Source organism: Sebastes umbrosus, chromosome 3 (genome assembly GCF_015220745.1).
Source record: "Sebastes umbrosus isolate fSebUmb1 chromosome 3, fSebUmb1.pri, whole genome shotgun sequence".
NCBI lineage: Eukaryota > Metazoa > Chordata > Actinopteri > Perciformes > Sebastidae > Sebastes > Sebastes umbrosus.
Window position 1 is genome coordinate 867,501 of NC_051271.1, and position 16,052 is coordinate 883,552.

The window sequence follows — 16,052 nt, forward strand, 5'->3', positions numbered from 1 at the left end:
TTTTTATGAATGGAGTCTGGTTTCAGCTCCTCGTCAAAAACATACACTGCATAGCTGTCTCAAGGCAAGGCAAGGTAAACCGGCCAAAAGTACCTCATCCAACCCAACTACCATACACCCACACTGTCCTTTAAGGCCCAAAATGTTCTGAGGTGATTGATGGAAGTAAAGTTTACGTCATTCACCTAAAAGTGTTTGTGTTTATTCTGTTAAAAATAGATTTAGCATTATTTTGTTTAGATTGCTGATTAGTTGGATCTATTTAGTCCTTTGAGACAAACCAGTTAAATAAATGTCTCATTAATGTCAACATTTCAGCTTCAGTGTGAACGAGGCCTGGAGGGGTTCAAAAGAGCGGCAGCATCTGCTGAGCGTCATCACCGTACACAGACGAGCGGCGGATCCAAACCTTGCATGAGGAGCAGAGACATCAGGATGGAGGCGGCCAGCACGCCGCCCACAGCGACCCAGTAGGTCCGGTAAACTCTCCACGCCAGCCCGCCCACCTGCTTCTGCTCCGCCCCCGACACGCCCCCGTCATCGTCCACGCACAGATCAGCGGATGAACCCGGCTCCTCTTCCTGCTGCTCCACGCCATCTGGATTAAACCAGGAAGGGACGGACAAATAATCAGATTCTTCTACAGTAATACCAGATAAATGGTTTTCAGCGAGAAGACGACACTGTTCTGGAGAATTTACCCAGAACCGCTGAGCCAGCTGTAAGAACACGTGTAGTAACACGTGAGAATTCATTTGTTTTAAAAATCAATCCTTGAAACATAAACATGTATACGCTAATATAAAGTATCTATAAAGACGTATGTCTTAGGCTCAGTACAGAGCTCAACGTTAATACCAGCATGCTAACATGCCCATCAGAATCAAGTTTATCGCTAAACAGGTTTTCATATTCAGGTAATTTGCCTCGATGTTTTGGTGCATAAGTATTGCCAATGTCCAGAATCATAAATAAAATATAGAAATGTACGATATAAATATGACAAATATCCGTTGTTAAAATGAAAAGAGCAGTAAAGTGTTTAAAACGAAGAGGATGATGACGAGTATAAAGTTTACCGTGGTCATCATCTGTTTTTCTTTTCTTTTTTTAAACATATATTTATTGATTTTATACATTGTACACACAACGCAGAACCTTCCCCCAAAGCGAACATATGGCAGAGTATAAAATAATAATAAAAAAAACTATTATTCAAATTATTATAAAAAATCTTAATTGAAAGTAAATAGCTAAACATGAAGTTAAAAGGATATATATTTACAATACAAATATAATGAAGTACATAAATTTAAAAAAAAAAAAAAAATATATATATATATATATATATATATATAAATAAATAAAATAAATTAAGTTAAGAATATGGTCACAAACAATAAAGAAAAGTACAGATGTTCACCATCTTAGTTTAGCATGTTAGCGCGCTAACATGTGCAATTTTGCACTAAACTCAACGTGCAGCTAAAGCTGAAAGGAATGTCATTGGTTTTGCAGAGATTTAGTCCGACACTTAAAGCTGAAATCGGCAACTTTGAGCAAATAAAAAACAAAGTTATTTTTATAAAACGATCAGTACATCCTGACAGTAGTTCATGATAAACTAGGCAGCGCTGATCAAATATGACTCAATATTCTGTTACTCTAATGTCTATTTCTCTCTTATAGTGAACTGTTTAGCTGTAACATGAGAAACGTTCTTCAGATGAACAGTGTAAAAGCTGCACCGTCACATCCCTACGTTTCAGTGAAGCACTAACCTTTCTCTTTCATGTTGCGGTCATTCTTCCGTTTTTTCGGCACCGCCTCGACCAGAGGAAGGATCTCTGCTGGTGTGCCTGTTTAACAGCAAAGGAATAATTGTTTTCCAAAAACATATTGCCTTGTTAGTTGTTAGTGGAGTCCACCAAACTACACCAAGAAAACACGTCTCTGAAACGTGTAACCATCCAGTCAGCATTTACAGCTTCTACAACAACACGTGAAGCATTAAGAGCACATTCTACAGAAAGCCAACTCATCTGTGATGATGTTGCATGAGCTACTTCTCCATAGTCAGAGTGTTACCGACAGTTGATGACGGTCGGCACAACTCCAGTTAGTAGAAACAGACAGGAGTACCAGCACGGGAGCAAAGCGATGCACTGCTGTGGACGGGGGGGAAGCAGCTAAACAGATTTTAGACACCTAAAAAAGATCGATATCAGTTGAAGTGTACGCTATATTTAGAATAGTTTCACCGCTTTACCTCGCCGTCAGGTCGCCCTTTCTGACGGGGAACTGAAGCCGTTATCTGTGCTCTCTTCAAAGCCACCAGACTCCATTGACAAAACCAGTAATTTTACCTCTCAAAACACGGGAGTTGCTGGTCTACCGCTCCTGAGCTCAGCGAGCAGCGGCGGTTTGATTCTGCGGGCGAAGTGCAGCCAGAGAATACCCATAGCCAATCAGTAAACAGATCCTGTGACTCCTGTGACATGTTGACCTGTGTTACAAAGAACTCCTTCCCGCCTGAAACACATGAATACGCCGCCCGGCTGCAGAAAAATGCCATTATTGCGGCGAGCTGCTGCCTGGTGTGAATTCAGCGTTAGTTTGTTAGCGTGTGACTTCGGACACAATAACACAAACAAACTAACCGACCGATGCAGCGGTAGACCAGCAACTCTGGAGAGCACAGATGAGGGCTTCAGTTCCCCGTCAGTAAGGGCTGTCTGACGGCGAGGTATAGTGGTGAAAATATTCTAATTATAGCGTACACTTAAACGTATATTGATTCTTTTAGGTGTCTAAAATACGTTTTGCCCCCGTCCACAGCAGTACATTACTTTACTGTTTCTCTAAATCTCCATCTACTGTACTAATACCTCTTACAACCCCACTGAGAAACACCTGAACTATCCCTTTAAGATGTTTTGATTTGTTTCCTCTTCCAGTGTTGTCGTGGTGTGTCTCTAAAAGTGCTTATAAGACCTCATGGTTACAGCCAACATAATGAACAACAAAGGACACAAAGTTATTATTTGCAAAGATTAAACAACTCCTGCAGTTTTCCTGAGCTAATTTCCTGCCTTTGAATATAAGGAGGCGACTGCAGGCTGACGTCTTGTTGGTGATGTTGTGGGAAATATGACGGAATGTATTCTTTACCCTGTGAATAAACTAAATAATGTAATGCAATGTTAGGACATAATGGACATGATGTTATGATGTATATAATCTGTCTGTCCTCTAGAATTGGTGATTTCAGGACTTTATGCGGTGACGTCTCCACCCGTCTGAGCCAGGTTGTTTGTCTCTACCTGTTCTGACGATGGTTCCGTTGTCCATGAGGATGACCACGTCGGCTTTGTCCACAAACTCTACGCGGTGCGTGCAGAGGATTCTGGTCTTCCCCCCGAGGAGCTCAATGATGCATTTCTTCATGAGGACTTCGGCCACGTCGGTATCGACCGCTGCCAGCGGATCATCCAGGAGGTAGATGTCTTTATCCTGCAAAACAAAACAAAAGAAAGAAAGAAAGAAAGGTTGCATCACACGATACACCTGCTGATTGTACATGAGGACGATGTTCTTCTGTTTCTAATGTAAATAATACATCTGAATTATACTGCTTTTATCTCTGTTCAAATAGTTATTATTGAAGGAATCTCAATATGACAGGTGGATCTAAACTTCTGAGCGGTTGTGAACTATAAGGAAAGTTTTACCGTTAGACATTTGGTATCGTTCAGTGAGGAGATTTAGTGTTCTACAGACAGACAGAACAGCTAACGGAGAGATTAACAGGCGGGCGTCTCATACCAACTTTACTTCTTCATAAAAATCAGGACAGACCCGTATACCATGTTTTGGGCTTCGAAGCTTCGGTGACTTCGAAGCTTCGCGGCGCGGTACAGCAGGCTGACATGTTTCTGTCAGTCTGTCTCCGTCTCCCCGTTTCAGTGCCTCTACACAGAACAAACAGCGATGTCCGTCTGAGAATAACTTATAATAATTCATGTTGAATATGAATAATGAATAATGTTGTGGGATCATTCCTTATTTCATGGGCTATTTGGGGATTTATCCTATAGTTATCATTACTGTCAATGTGTACTTTATTTTTTAATTATTTGTTTTATTTTAATTCATTATTATTTTTTTTTAGGTTGTTTTCATATATGCAATTTACAGTTCGTAATTACAATAGTTTATAAACCAATGTTTTAAGTAGTTGAGCTTAGAGATTTATATTTGATACATGTGAAGCTTTTGGATTTGATCACAAGTTTATAAAAATTTTACAAATAATGTACAATCAACCAAATGCAAGAGTTATCGGTCAATGGGACGCTATCCGAAGTATTCAATCTTAGGAGAGGTACAAGACAAGGTGATCCTCTATCACCACCAATATCTGCACTATGTATGGAACCTTTAGCTGAAAGTATAAGAATAAATAAATAAATCAATAACTGGAATACAAATTGGAGAAAATTAACATAAATTAGCACGTTATGCTGATGATGTCATAGTTTACCTAACAAACAAAAAATCTCTATCAGTATTAATGGAAGAAATTGGAAAATATAGCTTATTATCTAAATACAAATCAAATATTAATAAAACAGAAGCAATGTCAATCAGAGAACCAATTAATAAAGAGCTTAAGAGAAAATATAATTTTAAGTGGGAATGCAGTAAATTAAAATATTTAGGGGGTAATAATTCCCCAAAATGTGGAGGACCTGTTCTCAATAAACTATTCAAGATTAATACATCAAGTTAGAGAAGAGCTGAAGAGAACGTACCTACTCATTATTTTTGTAACTTATTTTTTTAACTTAATTTAACTTTGTTTTTTGTTCTTGATCCTTGTTGCATGGGCAGTGGGTGAGGGTTGGGTGGGAGGGACAATCATTTACATTTGTGCTCTATTTGTATATTTCTGTACACCTGTTGTTACTCTCAATAAATTATTACTTTAAAAAAAATATATTACTTACATATATATACAAAAAAAATGAAAAAAAATAAGCATTTGAATAGTGAATAGTCGATTATCATGACAACGGTCAAAGCTTCCAAGCATTTGGGTCAGCCCTAATAAAACTCTAATAAAATACACCCCAACACCTGCATCAGTACTCCTGCTGTTTAATCTTTTAACAGAACCAGTGCCATTGGATTAAAATTCTGAAGTGCTGTTATCCTTTTGTTTTGTGCAAACTAACGGTACGTGTCCACAGCCTCCGTGCTTTCCACGCCCCCTATTCATTGTCTATGTAAGCAGCCGCGCAATGCATTCTGGTAGCGTGGCGTCGCGATTCGAGAGACTAGGCGTCACGACGCCCGCTCCTCATTTGCATAAATTTGAGGGCTCGTCTACTTTATGCAAATCACGGGCGTCCGACGCGACTCGCCGCCTCTCCAAACTCCCGAGGATCTTTTAACTAAACGTTGTTGATCTAAAATAAAGACAGATTCAGCAACATGGATTATTTCTCTCCTCAAATGTTTTCAGAAACACATTTCAGTGAACTATTTACGTGAAATAAGAGAAGAAAGTTTCCAAACGAGCCTCCAGACTGGTTCCGGTTTGAAAGCTGGGAGCAGCAGCCAACGGCGGGAAAGCGTTCGTCCAATCAAGAGCCGAGTGCCTTGTTTCTAGGGACAGCACACCAAGCGTCCAATGCTGGGAAGCATCGCGTCCCCTTGCGATAAAAAACGCCCCTGTGGACACGTACCATAAGACTTCATCTCTCTGAGCTCAGAGCAGATGGCGGCGGTAACATGCGGAGGACTGACCATGTAAACAGCTCTGGCGAGGGCCAGTCGAGCCTTCTGTCCTCCGCTCAGAGTCACTCCGTTCTCTCCCACTTCCGTCTTGTCACAGTTTGGCAAAACCTGAAGACACATTTCAGGGCAATGTTTGTTATACATGTTAAATAATCACAGCGCTCAGTTTATAACAGTTTATAATTCATCAGGCTCCGTGCAGTCGACTCACTAATATGTGCGGAGAAATGTTCTTACTCTGCACACAAAATAAGTGCACACGCAAAATTACCATCGTATTCATGACAGGTGTGCACCACATCATTCGAACACCTCAACAGAAGCTTTGAAACACCAATATAATATAATATAATTATGACAATAACTGATGAGGACGAAAGGGCATTCATTTCATAGTTATTTAATACATTTGACCGAAGCATTAGCAAATGAACGGTTTTAAATATTGTTGTCTATTAAAGCCTTTTTAATGAATGCAGCTTTAATAGGAGATGCATTTAGTTAAAAGGTCTGTTTTCACATTAAAGCTGCAGTAGTCAGAATATTTTTGGCATCATTGGGTAGACATTCCATAATAACCTTTCAGCATATTGTAATTCAAGTGTTCTGAGAGAAAACTAGACTTCTGCTCCTCCTCATGGCTCTGTTTTCAGGCTTTAGAACATCTAGCCCGTGACGGGAGACTTTGACCAATCACAGGTCATTTCAGAGAGAGAGAGCGTTCCTATTGGCTGTGCTCCGGTCATGTGACCAGAACTTGGCGTTCCTTCAACAGATTTCCAACATGGTTGCTGGGTCTCATTTTCCAGCTAAACCGTGCACTACAAGATGACCGGTTAATCAGAGTATGAACGGCTGCATGTAAACGTCGTCAGTGTGAACCCAAAGAACCAATCAGACACCGTACAGCAGGTTAAGAGATGTACAGACAGGAAGAGACGTAAAGGGAGCAGTAATCGTACGTTGAGGTCGTCTGAGAGAGCGCAGGCCTCGATCACAGCCTGGTAGAAGACGGGGTCGTAGTCTTTGCCAAACAGGATGTTGTCTCGCACCGACGCGTGCTGGATCCACGGCTCCTGAGACGCCAGACCGAAGCCGGCCTCTCTGTCGGCGACATACACCACGCCGCTCAGCCTGCACGGCACACACAGGAGAGAAGACGTGTGAATACGCAGTTATATCATCTCTTAGGAGCACAACACCAACGAGAGCTGTGACTCTAGTGACTCAAAACGCCACTCTGAGACCTAAAAGGTGTTTTCTGATGACAGAGAAGTTCCCGCTACAGCTGGGATGAAAAGTATCATCTAATGTAGTGACTGTCTATAAAAACATTAAATACATATACTTAAAGTTGTATGATACAACATACATTTTGACTTTTGGACTTTGCAACACTCTGGAGTTCGTGTTAATGTTTGGATCATACGAGTTAAAACATTCCTACGCAGCCACCACTGAATCTAATTCTACAAACAGTCTAATGACCGAACTCACATCTTACATCAGGAGTACCACCTTTTACCTTCCGGCAGGAGATATAGAGTCCCACGGTGCAGATTGAACCGTTACAAACATTCATTCCTGCCGATGTCTATTAAACTCCTCAACAACTCGTAACATCAGGCTGTCATAATGACAGTCCAATACGTTAAATTGGGACAGTGCAATATGTTGCATATGTGTAATATTGGACTATTGTCTGTGCAATATGGGCAACACGGTAGACGGTGCAGTGCACTATGGGTGCAATACCTGCCATGGTGTGTGTGATAGTGTGTGTGATAGTATGTGCCATTATGTACATGGACTGTGTATGTGTTGAAACATCTGTTTCTGTGAAACTATTTCCCTGTCTGATGTGGAATTGTTTATTATTGTTGTTGAAGCTGTTTTAATTTAGTGCTTGTAACTGCAGTTGGACGGAGTCCAGGAAAAACTTCCCCACGGGGACAATAAAAGTATATCTTATCTTATCTTAATAATAATAATATTAGTGTAGCCGGATCTTTATCTTCAACTGTGCACAAATACTGAGAGTGATACCTGGGCTTTGGGTATCGGCCGGTACCGAGTCACGATCTGATACCAGTGTTTGATTAATCAGCTGTATGCCTCACTGAGTTAGAGACCTTAACTTCACAAATAAATACACATTTTGATTTTATTTATACAAATTGAATTTAAATTTATTATTAAAATAATAAATCGTACATCAGCAACTTGGTAAACAAATCTTTAAAATTTACCGAATTTGTATTTATTATTAAAATAATAAATTGTACACCACTAACTTGGTAATGAATCTTACAAATTAACCAAATTTTTATTTATTATTAAAATAATAAATCAAACACAAGCAACTTGGTAAAACATCTTTAAAATGTACTGAATTTTTGTTTATTATTAAAATACTTTATCAATTTTTTTAATTAATTTATTATTAAAATTAAAACTGTTGGCTAGTTTAATCTACAACAGTGCATCTTATTCTAGAAGATCATCACGTCATCTTCGTGACGAAGCATTTTCAGCTGATCCAAGAGGCTTTTTAAAGAGTTTATTTATCTTAAGAAGGAGGAGGAGGATGTTCTCACCACATAAAGGAACACTTCTTCCTTCAGTTTATCACAAACATTCAACATCTGGAGACACCTGGGATTAACAAACTGTAATCTGTAAAGAAACTAAAGCTGTCAGATAAATGTAGAGGAGTAAAAAGTTCAATATTGACCTCTGAGATGTAGTGAAGGAGAAGCATAAAGTAGCAGTAAGTAGCAGATTGTAATTTGTACTTAAGTACAGTACCTGAGTAAATGTACTTAGTTACTTTCCACCAGTGGAGGCGGTTTACCTGTTGAGTTCTCCGGTGAGAGCAGCCAGGAAGGAACTCTTCCCACAGCCGACCTTCCCCACCACGACCACCAGAGAGCCCTGAACACGTCAACACGGTAACACAGTAACACGTCAACACGGCAACACGGCAACACGTCAACACGTCAACACGTCAACACGTCAACACGTCACCTCACTGCTCTGATCACATTCAACATTCAAAACTATTTACAGATGAAAAAGAAAAACTGAATTACTTCTTATTAACTCATCCAGTCATTTTTATTTTACTTCAGTTATGTTAAAGACACGCCACTGAATGTTAGATTCATCAGTCAGCTCGTTGTTTTTATACAAACAAACGCAGCTCAGTGACTCAGTGACTCTCTTTCAAAATATTTTGGGAAAGGAAAAAAAAACAATATTTCATTTTCAGAATTTCACTGTTTTAAAAATATCGTACCGGAATTATTTGGTGTCGGTGCTGTCGAGCAGATTAGTATTTTTTTATTTCTGGTTTTAGAGGAAATTAGATTTTTAATTAGTCTTTTTAATTCACTCCTCTGCAGCAAGGTTATTATAGTAAACTGAAACTGAAACTGAAACTAAAATTAAAATAAGTGAAAAAAAGTATTTAGAATAAACTGAAACGATATTGCCGGGTTAAAAACTAATACAAAATGTAATAAAACTAAACGTAAATTAATTTCAGTTTTAGTTTTTTTTTAGCTATAATATATTATTATATAATATTATTATATAATATATCACTACGGAAAAAAGGAGACAGTCACTGTTGTGACGTTGAACCACAGAAACCACAGACTTCACCTTCCAGGAGCCGGCACTACACCACAATGGCTTCGCTAAAGTAGCACGAAGATTTAACATTAAACTACACAGTTCTCCAACCATGTCATATATATATGTTTATGCAGCTACATACTTCTGAGATATTATCCCTGGCCATACCTAAAACAAACTAAAACTAAATATAATATAAAAACTAAACCTTTCTGAAACTAAAACTAAACTGACATTAAAAATGTCAAAGTGTAATTTAATAACAGAGGGCATGCAGACAGTAAAGTGATTAAATCTATATTAGATGTGTCATCAGGGGTTTTGTACCTTGGTGATGTGCAGACTGAGACTGTGCAGCAGCAGACTTCCTTTAGCAGATCCAGGTTCAGTTCCTCCCTCTTGGTTCTGGTCGGGACCGTCGGGCTCCTGCCAGGAAAACTTCCCCTGGCTCAACAGGATGGATGTCTGACTGTCTTCAGGAGACACTGAGACACATATGGAAATATATATATTATCATATATAATGATACAGAATTATAATAACATTTAATAACTTTGGATTAACAATTAATGCAACAGTTGTAGTTATTATGGGGATCCATAAAGCTGTAAAAGAGCTGAAACTGTTGTGGAACTTCAAACTGTTTTCTGCCTACAGTGACTGTTGTAGACAGACAGATAAACACTCCACTATGACCTGTATCTGGTACACATGAACTCCAGATCAGCAGCAGCGTACCCAGGGCGTAGTACGCCTGCAGGTCCTGGTTGGTCAGTTTGAAGAAGCGTTGGATTCGCTCCAGAGACACTTTGGCCTCCAGGATGCCGTTGAGCACCCAGGGGAAAGAGTTGAGAGGGATGATCAGCATCCCCACCAGAGCCAGCGTGGTGAACACCTGCAGGGGAGGACATCCATTACCACTGACGTAGAGACGCAGAGACGTAGAGACGTAGTGACGTAATGACGTAGAGACGTAGAGACGTAGTGACGTAGTGACGTAGAGACGTAGAGACGTAGTGACGTAGAGACGTAGAGACGTAGAGATGTAGAGACGTAGTGACGTAGAGTTACAGACGTAGTGACGTAGAGACGTAGTGACGTAGAGACGTAGAGACGTAGTGACGTAGAGACGTAGAGACGTAGAGATGTAGAGACGTAGTGACGTAGAGTTACAGACGTAGTGACGTAGAGACGTAGTGACGTAGAGACGTAGAGACGTAGAGACGTAGAGACGTAGTGACGTAGAGACGTAGAGACGTAGTGACGTAGAGACGTAGTGACGTAATGACGTAGAGACGTAGAGACGTAGTGACGTAATGACGTAGAGACGTAGAGACGTAGTGACGTAATGACGTAGAGACGTAGTGACGTAATGACGTAGAGACGTAGTGACGTAATGACGTAGAGACGTAGAGACGTAGTGACGTAATGACGTAGAGACATAGAGACGTAGAGACGTAGAGACGTAGAGACGTAGTGACGTAGAGTTACAGACGTAGTGACGTAGAGACGTAGAGACGTAGTGACGTAGAGACGTAGAGACGTAGAGACGTAGAGACGCAGTGACGTAGAGACGCAGTGACGTAGAGACGTAGAGACGTAGAGACGTAGTGACGTAGAGTTACAGACGTAGTGACGTAGAGACGTAGAGACGTAGTGACGTAGAGATGTAGAGACGTAGAGACGCAGTGACGTAGAGACGCAGTGACGCGGTGACGCGGAGACGCGGCGACGCAGCGACGCAGAGACGCAGAGACGCAGTGACGCAGTGACGCAGTGACGTAGAGACGCAGTGACGTAGAGACGTAGAGACGTAGCGACGTAGCGACATAGCGACGTAGAGACGTAGCGACGTAGCGACGTAGAGACGTAGTGACGTAGTGACGTAGAGACGTAGTGACGTAGAGACGTAGAGACGTAGAGACGTAGAGACGTAGTGACGTAGTGACGTAGAGACGTAGAGACGTAGTGACGTAGTGACGTAGAGACGTAGAGATGTAGAGACGTAGAGACGTAGAGACGTAGAGGGTGATGGGGTGAGGGTGAGGTTGAGAGAGAAAGGTGAGGTAGATGAGGAGGGAGGTGGGGGTGGAGGAAGGGGGAACCTGAGCACCAGGAGAAAACCCTTACTGAAATATGATGGATTGAAGTTTTTTTAATTCTCTAAATTACCCCAAAAATATATAAAAATAATATTTGTGGGTAATTTAGGATGTTCAATTAGCCTCATGCATAACTAGGAATGGTGGGGGAAACCTGAGCACCAGGAGAAAACCCACGCAGTCACAGGCAGAATATACAAACTCCACACAGCCGGACAGGTGGAGGTGTCACTAATCACTAATCACTGAGCCACTCCTGCTTATAACGAAGGTATAAACTAAACTGAAGAAGCTAAGCACAGTTCATTTTCAAACCGTCTAAAAGGGTGAAGCGTCCCCACCTTGGGCGCCGTCAGCTGGTGTCCCAGCAGCACGTAGGTGATGAAGGTGAGGATGGAGATGACCACGGGCAGAGCGGCCCAGGTGTAAACACACATGGCGTCCAGGTACTTGATGGCCTTGAGGTGGGACAGCTCCCGTTGACGACAGTCGGCGACCTTCTGAGTGAAACGAGGCTCCCAGTTGTAGAACTTGATGACGCGAATGCCGAAGAGGATCTCCGTCATCAACTGGGACAGAAAAGACACAAAATGAAGAGAAGAATCTGAATCTCCACGTTGTTTTAGGGAAAATACTCCACCAGTCATTCATTGATTTATTAGTTACACATCTTCTAGTAACCATAAAGATACATCTGATCTTTATCCAGGTTTTAAATTCCTAATCAATTTAACTTCTTTAAGAAAAGTCTGACTACATAAGTCATAGTCAAGTCAGCACACTGACACACTGACAGCTGTTGTTGCCTGTTGGGCTGCAGTTTGCCATGTTATGATTGGAGCATATTGTTTTATGCTAAATGCAGTACCTGTGAGGGTTTCTGGATCAATATCTGTCATTGTTTTGTGTTGTTAATTGATTTACAATAATAAATATATACATACATTTACATAAAGCAGCATATTTGTCCACTCCCATGTTGATAAGAGGATTAAATACTTGACTAATCTCCTTTAAGGTACATTTAGAACAGATAAAAAAAATTGTGATTAATCGGGATTAAATATTATAATTAACAGTTACTATGAGGAAATTACTATCATTAACTATAAATATAAATGGGAAGGGATGACCTTTATTTGTCCAGGTGGGGGTAGTTAAACTCTCATACTTTGTGTTTGTTATGGCAATAATAACTGTTCTACTTTTTTTAAATAAAAACAATTAATAACAAAAAAATACAAATATAAATAAATCCAAAATATTTTAAGCTTGAATTAAGAAAACTAAGAAAAAAACCTTTAAAGAAATGCATGCACTGCAATGCAATATGTGCAAATATGGCGATGTAGATTTATCTAGATTTTTTTTTTAGATAAGTCAAAAATCTGCTAATAATATCAGCCTGGTGATATATCTGAACTTATATATATATATTTATTTATATTTATAAAGCACACTAGTAAATGTAGACTACATCTATCATTTATTAATGGATCAATTATTATTATAATTATTATTATTATTATTATTATTATTATTATTACCCTTATTACCACAGGATTTGTAAAAAAACTGAAATAGAAATAACTTGATTGTCTATTTTTTGCGTAGAAAAGGCAGAAACTTGTCTTTTCTAAACGGTCCTCACCTTCACACGGCTGTCCTTGTGCCGTAGCATGTGCTGGTTGTTGCTAAGGATACGGGAGGCGAGGAACTTGTTGAACGGCACCATCAGCAGCGCCATGCACAACCCGCCGAGGAAGGCCACGCCCACCTGCAGGTAGAGCAGGTAGAGGGTGATGATGAAGCGCAGCGGCATGCTCCACAGCTCGTGGAAACTGTTGAAGAAGTTGACCACGCGGTCCGTGTCCGTGCTCATCAGGTTCACCACCTCTCCCAGCGCGGTGTCGGCCAGGCTGCTGCCGCTGACCCGCAGGGCTTTGCCGTAGATGGCCGACACGAGAGCGGCGCGCGCCGACAGCGCCACCTTGGAGACCTCGAAGACGAAGATGTTTTGAAGGAAGGAGGCGAGGAAGGTGGTGGCGAAGAGGCCCAGAGCGCACCAGGCGCCCCAGCTGACCGGAGCTGCCGGGTCCTCCATGAAGTTCACCAGACTGCTGAGGAGCAGCGGACCGGTGAAGCTCAGCATGTCGACCACCGCCTTCAGCACGCCGAGGACGTAGTAACGACGTCCGAACGCCTTGTGCAGCACCCTCAGCAGTCCTACGTCCCCCTCCAGCTCCAGCGGTTCCTCCTGGTAGCATGAACTCCAGCTGCCACTCAGGAGGTTTCTGCCGACCGGCCGGGGCCACTGATCCCGCCCGCCGCTGACCGCCGCCCCTCGCCGGCACGCTTCCCAGCACTGGTGGAAGTATCGGCAAACCACGGTAGTCCGAAGTTTCCGAGGGAGGTGATAGACATCAGCCGGTCCGTCTAGCTCCCCTCGCTGCCCTCGTCTGAGGAGAGGCGTCAACCACAGGTAGAAGAGCCGAGAGACGCAGCCGCTCCCGTCCTCCGCCACCATCTCGCCGGTATCCGGCTGCCTGCTCTCTGGGATGAGCGGAGATCCGTCCACAGCGTTGATATACAAAGTGTATCCAGCATCACTGATGCAGGGAAACGCAAACGCCAGAAGATAAACCAGAAGAGGGAGCGTCCGGGCCGAGGCCAGCACAAAACGTGCAAATTGCAGAGGTTCCGTGAGGTTCAGATACTCCTGGCGGTCGCAGTCAATCATCACGGTGACGACCAGGTTTGGGACGGACAGAAGAACCAGCAGGAGCAGCAGCGGAGGTCCTCTGGTCCTCCTGAAGGCCGTCCTCCGGAGCACCGTGATGGCGCTGAAGTGGACCAGCCAGGCCAGGATGGCGCAGCCGTCGGCCAGGACGTCCAGGTACACGTCGGCCTGCTGGAGGAGGCTCGCCAGGACGACGTCCGCAGCGAAGAGCAGCGCCGCCAGCAGAGCCGACACCAACCTGAGGGTCCAACCGCAGGGAGGAGACGTCTGGAGGAGGTCGCATCTACAAAACAGAAACATCATTACTGAAAATACCACAGAGGCTTGATGAAGATTACTCTTATCGCCAAAACTGATACAATAACAGGGGGGGGGATCGATTCACCTTTGTATCCCGATTTTCTTTTTTACAATTTCTAAATAGATTTTTTAACGCCAGAATCGATATATCTGCTTCATCTGAGTCTATGTGGAGGTAGAAGGAAGTTACCGCATTAATTGTTGTAGTCTGAGTAACGTGACGTCATATCTGTTCCGTATCCGTCAACCAAAACAAACCTCAGAGAGTCTAAAACGTTGGAGGGTCGTCGTGGATATGACCTGCACCCTCCCATGTTAAATCCAGCGTGGTAAACACTACACATCCAGTAAAGGATGGAAACACTTTGGGTTTCACACATTGACAGGAAAAGCAGAGCTAGACAGAGCAGAGCTAAAGCTGCATGCTAACTCTGTCACGGACAGGAAACGTTATGGTATGGTGGTAACGCGGCGGTGGACCCGGCCGTCGCTCTCCTCTCCGTGGTCAAACGGGCCGACGCTACAACTGTAGAGCACCCAGATACTGACATTTGTATTCTCTGCATTGAAACGGCCCCGATGGAGCTGACCATGGATGGATAAAGAGAACGGAGCTGACGGGAGAGCTAGAGACCACCTTGGAGAAGTTACAGGAAGTAGACACGTGGGACTACGGCCGCTTTTCAAAATAAGATGTTAACAAAGGGAACTGTAGATACTAAATACATCTATGGAAATCAGATTGATGGATTATATTCACCAGAAGTATAAAACATTATAAATTAAAAAGAAAATACCACTAATCTGTGAGGGAAATGTCTTTATTCTTTGATTTTGGGGTCGCTGGATAAAATGTAATCAATAATTCCTGCCAATGATCCTGATCTATTTGACTTCAGGTCTTCTCTGACTACAGACACGCTGGAAGTCAAACATTTTTACTGGATTCATTTAGAGATTTTACAAAGTAAAAGTCTCTAGAAGTGTCTGATTCATCTTGTTCCCGTCATGGTCTAGAGGTAAACAAGTTAACAACAATCACAATAAATCAGAATATTGAATCGCAATACTTAAAAATCTAAAAACACATCGAATCGGCACCCAGGTATGGTGATAGTATCTAATCAGGAGATAGGTGAACCGTCCCAGCTCCGTACAATAACAGATTCCTTTATTGTAAAAGAGTGAAGTGGACAATAGAGGCTAACTTTCAGATTATACGTTTATTTTTCCACTCATAAAACTAAAGTCTAGAGTCAAGAATAGTGTCGTAAAATTGTAAGACATGAAGACGTTTGAATGTTATCATGAATAACTTGTGCAATACTGTCATACTGTACATTCAAGAAATGTTTTAATTCATTTCTTATTTACTCTGGCATTTATATTTAACACATTTAATAAATCACACTCCTCAGCACTTTGAATTGACTTATTTGCACTCTGGTTATTTGTTATATCTGTTATA

At 41.9% G+C, this 16,052-nt stretch overlaps 2 protein-coding genes across 5 annotated transcripts in view; both read right to left on the reverse strand.

Moving 5' to 3' along the window:
• LOC119484981 (NACHT, LRR and PYD domains-containing protein 12-like) overlaps window positions 1-16,052 on the reverse strand; it is a 956,516-nt gene that overhangs the window by 202,750 nt on the left and 737,714 nt on the right. The gene's annotated exons all lie outside the window — the stretch shown is intronic.
• Window positions 1-16,052, reverse strand: part of abcc10 (ATP-binding cassette, sub-family C (CFTR/MRP), member 10) — a 48,593-nt gene that overhangs the window by 16,990 nt on the left and 15,551 nt on the right. For all 4 annotated transcript variants that reach the window (XR_005206156.1, XM_037764194.1, XM_037764192.1 and 1 more), the window contains exons 3-12: window positions 13,196-14,567; window positions 11,886-12,113; window positions 10,181-10,337; window positions 9,769-9,926; window positions 8,657-8,736; window positions 6,765-6,936; window positions 5,812-5,910; window positions 3,324-3,513; window positions 1,782-1,859; window positions 410-598 (exon numbers count right to left, since the gene is read on the reverse strand). Coding sequence is in view for 3 of the 4 variants with exons in the window: in XM_037764194.1 (XP_037620122.1) it covers window positions 410-598; window positions 1,782-1,859; window positions 3,324-3,513; window positions 5,812-5,910; window positions 6,765-6,936; window positions 8,657-8,736; window positions 9,769-9,926; window positions 10,181-10,337; window positions 11,886-12,113; window positions 13,196-14,567 (2,723 nt within the window). In the remaining variant the exon portion in view is untranslated. The remainder of the gene's footprint in view (window positions 1-409; window positions 599-1,781; window positions 1,860-3,323; window positions 3,514-5,811; window positions 5,911-6,764; window positions 6,937-8,656; window positions 8,737-9,768; window positions 9,927-10,180; window positions 10,338-11,885; window positions 12,114-13,195; window positions 14,568-16,052) is intronic.